General features: G+C 38.3%; 1 protein-coding gene across 1 annotated transcript; it reads right to left on the bottom strand.

Annotated features, from left to right (window-relative positions):
- Positions 1 to 373: 373 nt before the first annotated feature.
- Positions 374 to 912, bottom strand: LOC143589229 (uncharacterized). The gene is made up of 2 exons (XM_077070060.1): positions 682 to 912; positions 374 to 553 (listed from the first exon to the last, which is right to left on the bottom strand). The coding sequence occupies exons 1-2, from the start codon at positions 910 to 912 to the stop codon at positions 374 to 376; spliced, it is 411 nt and encodes a 136-aa protein (XP_076926175.1).
- Between the last annotated feature and the right edge of the window lie 4,025 nt (positions 913 to 4,937).

Below are 4,937 nucleotides of genomic sequence, written 5' to 3'. Positions count from 1 at the left end.
GGCAGGATCCTACCATTCATATCAGATAGCTAAGATGCTCATTTTCCTGCCTCAGCCTCGATCTTGTACGGTCCTTCCCATTTGGGTGCGAAATTTCCATATTTAGGATCTGTTTTATAATGAAATGCCTTCATTAGTACTAGATCTCCCACTTAAAATCTTCAGGCCTGGGATTATTTTTGTTTGACTTGGTGATTCTTTATTGGTATGCCGCCATATGAATCCATCTAGAATCTCTGAGTTCATCCACCACATCAAGATCATCGGCAAGATCCTGGTTGTTGGTTTCAAGATTCTGGAGGCATCTCGCAGTAGGGACAACCATCTGAGTCGGAGTCATTGCCTCGGTCCCAAATACAAGAGAGAAAGGAGTTTACCCTGTTTCATCCTTTGATGAAGTTCGATCTGCCCATAGTACAAATGGCAGCTCTTCAGCCCACGTTCCTCTCTTTGTTCCCATCTTCTTCTTTAAATTGTTGATGATCTTGTTTGTAGAGTCCGCTTGTCCATTGGCTTGGGAGTAACTGGTGTGAAAGTGATCATTTTTATCCCCCTATGAACCACAAATTCGGTAGTTCTTTTACTAAAGAATTGAGACCCGTTGTTGCAGATGATCTCGGCTAGGATTTGAAACGCGTCAGGATATTCCTATTGATGAAGGATCACTTCTTGTTCTCTTACTTGGGCAAATGCTTTTGCTTCAGTCCATTTAAAAAAGTAATTTGTCACTGCTAACATAAAGACCTTTCCTCTGGAAGCTTTCAGTAGTTTGTCCACAATATCTATCCCCCACTTCATGAAGAGACAAGGAAACACGATCGGACAGATAGGTTCAGGCGTTTCACTAAGAATGTTGCTATGTCTTTGATAGGAATCACACTTTTGAGCATATACCACTGCATCCTTCCTCATGGTTGGCCGATAGTAACAAATCCTAAGGATTTTGGGGAAAAATGATCGATCCCCAGTGTGATTCCCACCGTCGCCTTCATGGATATCTTTTAGAAATTCTTGTATCTCAGGATCCTCTAGGCATCTCAAGTATGGACCTGCAAGTGATTTCTTATAGAGAATACCATTTAAAAAATGAACCTGGATACTTTCATACGAAAGGCTTTAGGATTCTCATCCTTAGGGATCTCATTGTGTTGCAAATATCTCTTGATAGGTTGAATCTAGGATTCCCGATTAGCTTAAGATCCTGATCAGTTGTATCTTTAGTATCCGTTACTTCATTGACTTGGGGATCCTACTTAGCAACTTCTTTCATTGTTTACTCTTTATTAAGTGAAGGCACCTTGGTAGCTGGATTCAGGATATGTACGATCGAAATTTCCATTTTCGTCAGGATCCTGGAGGCATATTCAAGATTTTCCAAGGAGTCTGCTTCAACATTTCCCTCCCAAGGTACATGTTCAATAATAAAAGAATCCAATTTATTTTCCATATTTTTACATATCTGAATATATTCAGTTTTTCACTTCTAACAGCATAGGAGTCATTGAAGTGGTTGCAAGCAATAAGGAATCCACAAATATATAAATATTTTTAATTTCTAAATCCTTGGATAACTGTAGGCCAACAACTAAAGCTTCATATTCAGCCTCATTATTCATGTCTTGGAAATCACATCTAATTTCCTGGGGTATTATGTCCCCCTATGGTTATTTAAGGATGATTCTAAAGCATGTCCCCCTGATACTTGAAGCCCCATAAGTAAATAATATCCACTGACCCTTATCATGGTCTAGTTGATGAACTTCCCAGTCAGCTTCCTGTTGGATGTCACTACTAAAATTAGACAAGAAGTTGGCTAAAGCTTGGTATTTAATTAATATCCTAGGCTCATACACTATATTATAAACAGTCAAAATAACATACTACTTAGCCTTCCTACTAGACACTTCAGGCTTTCTCAAAACATTTTTAACAGGATAATTAGTTTTAACAAAAATAGTATGCTTCTTAAAATAATGTCTTAACTTGGTAGATGCAATAACTAAAGCCAAAATTAACTTTTCTAAATAAGAATGCATGGTTTTAGAATCAAGCAGACTTTACTTACATAGTAGATAGGTTGTTTTTGCCCTTCGTGATCCTTGACTAATAAAGCACTTACAGTATCTCGGGATACTGCCATATAGAGGAACAGTGTAACAATATATACATATTGGATTCATGAATGTTGTGTCATCTTGGTCTGAGGGTTCCATTTGGATTTGTTGGAGTCTCGAGTAGGCATCCATAAAGGTCAGCATCTCATGCCCAAAGGTTTCATCCACCATGGAGTCTATGTGTGGCAATGGGAAAGGATCTTTGGGGAAAGCTTTGTTAAGGTCCATGTAGTTGACACAAACCCTCCACTTGCCATTCTTTTTATGGATTACCACCACGTTGGCTAACCATCTTAGGAACTTTACTTCCCTAATCATCCCTACTTTCGACAACCTCTCGACCTCTTCTTGGATAATGACATTTCTTTCAGGTGCGAACTTTCTTCTCTTTTTGTTGAATTTGCTTGAAACTATTATCCAACCCCAATTTGTGAGTAATAATATTTTTACAAATACTTGTCATGTGCGCATGCTTTCATGCAAATGTAGAGGTTATGCTTTTTAGGAACTTGACCAACTGATTTTTAATTTCTTCAGGAATCCCAGTTCCTGTCAACACTTTGATGTCAGGATCCTGATCATCTAATTGTACTTCTTTGACCTCTTGTTCAACTTATTCCAAGACATCAAGCGTTTTATTCTTTGATTTCTATGCCTGAGTTGGTTTAGCCGTTGATTTCATCGACGAGGCATAATAGCCTTTAGCCTCCTGCTGGTCACCTTGAATATTGACAATCCCCCAAGTGCCGGCATTTTGATGTATTAATGGTAGGTTTAGAGTACAGCCTTCATATCATGGATCCAAGGCCTGCCTAAGATAACATTGAAAGATGTTAATGCATCAATAACACAAAACTTATGGATAGAGTTACACCCTCAATGTAAACTGGAAACTTGATCTCTCCCACTATACTCCAGGCTTCCCTGCTAAATCCCACCAAGATCGAATACATCGATATAATCTTGGATTTCAGAACATCCATCCTCTTCAGGCAGTCCCGTTGGATGATATTTACTAAACTTCCATTGTCCACCAAGATCATGCGTACAAAACGATTAGAAATATAAAGGGTTATGCCCAGACCATCATGATGAGCATCCCGAATATTGTTCTTTCCCTCATCATCAAACATGACTCTGTATTCTTTGGGCGAGGTCATTGTCTTAGTTGGTCCCTTGGGCTTTTCTACTTTGGCTACTTTGGCATTCCTTCTAACTGTTGAGTAGGATGTGTCGCATGTGCCTGATCCTCCTAAGATAACATTTACGATCAGAGCGCCTGACGGTGGAGATTCTGCCCTTTTGGGATCTTGCTCGGGATTGAAAGACCGGTTGCCGGATCATATGATTTCATCGTATATGTGTAGGTGGAATACGATACGGACCAAAAACATTGTGTAACTATGCAAAGCTATAAGGTGGAAACAAATAGCAAACGAATCAAACATATATCAACTCAAAGTAATTATCACTACTTTATATAACAATGTCAGAGAGTACAAGTGAGAAGTTTTTCATCAAAAGATTACAAGATATGACAAAATTAGGCATATATATACAAGCAAGCCTATGGGCGTGTAAGTCTTGAAATGTGTAAGACTTACACGCCGTATAAGTCTTATGCACTGATAATCATGACTTATACGCCCATACCAAACTAATTTGACAATTTCATCTCGTTTAACCCTACAAGACCTCGCATTAGACATTTTGCACTAATAAACTCCCCCTTAGAGGTACTGGTGTATTTAATCCATGCCAAAATGCTTATTGTGATATGCTTTTCTTTCCACTTCAACCGAAGGCTTCTTTGTTTGTGAAGATGGACGAGGTACTTAGCTTGGCATATAATGAAAAGGATTCCATGAAGCCCGAGTAGATCTCTCCTGACGTTCTGCCTCAAACTCAGCCTCAATACGATCTTGTTCTTCACTTACCTCTATCTAATTTATTTCCCAAGCACGTCTAGAATGTATATTCTTCTCGAAAAATTAATCAACTACCTTCCGGAACTGATTTTCTTGAGTTTTATCTTTGACGTCCGAAACATGTATCCTTCTCGAATGTAGCACTTCAATGTCTTTCTGTGAGCAATTCACCAGCCACATTGGATCATACACCCGTATTACATCGTATTTCTTATCTCCATGATCCAGATAGATACTAGCTTCACAAATTAATGACAAGCACGACCAACAAAGGAAGTAAGGATGAAAATCTTGTTCCGTTAGATATAAAGGTATGACTCGAAAAGAATCTGGTTGAGAGTATCTCAATGTGCGAATCAATTCTCCTTCAGGATTCTTTCTAGATGTTGACATGAAAACTCGAGGAACCTGAGGTACCCACTTCTTAAATCCTTTTTTAGCTTCATTCACCGTGAACTCCCATATATCTTTAGCATGACCTCTCTTCGGTTTGTATAGAAGATCATAATGTGTACAAATGTCATACACATCAAACCATGGTAACGATTTGAGCTTCATTAAACTATTGAAGTATTGAACTCCAAATAAACTTCGTATAGTTATCTTCCATATTTTACTCAAATATGCTATACTTATACATTTACCCAATGCTACATCTTTATGAGTTTTCTTGTAATATCTCACCGGGTTTAAGTATACTTGCTTTAGCTCAACAGTATTGTCAGAATTCCAATCCTTCATTTCCTCCTTTGTAATTCTCTTAGGTTGTTTAGAAGGATCCGGCTCCATTTCCAACTCTTCATCAAATATCTCATCAAATCCATCAAATTCCTCTTATTCTCCCCACATACTTATCTGCATCTGGTCTTTCATCAAATACAACATCATAATTCAA

This window comes from Bidens hawaiensis, unplaced genomic scaffold (genome assembly GCF_021521415.1).
Source record: "Bidens hawaiensis isolate Kalapana, Puna unplaced genomic scaffold, B.hawaiensis_p1.1 tig00037284_1, whole genome shotgun sequence".
Classification (NCBI taxonomy): Eukaryota; Viridiplantae; Streptophyta; class Magnoliopsida; order Asterales; family Asteraceae; genus Bidens; species Bidens hawaiensis.
Note: the sequence above shows the minus strand (reverse complement) of the source record. Positions and strands in the feature narration are given on the sequence as shown.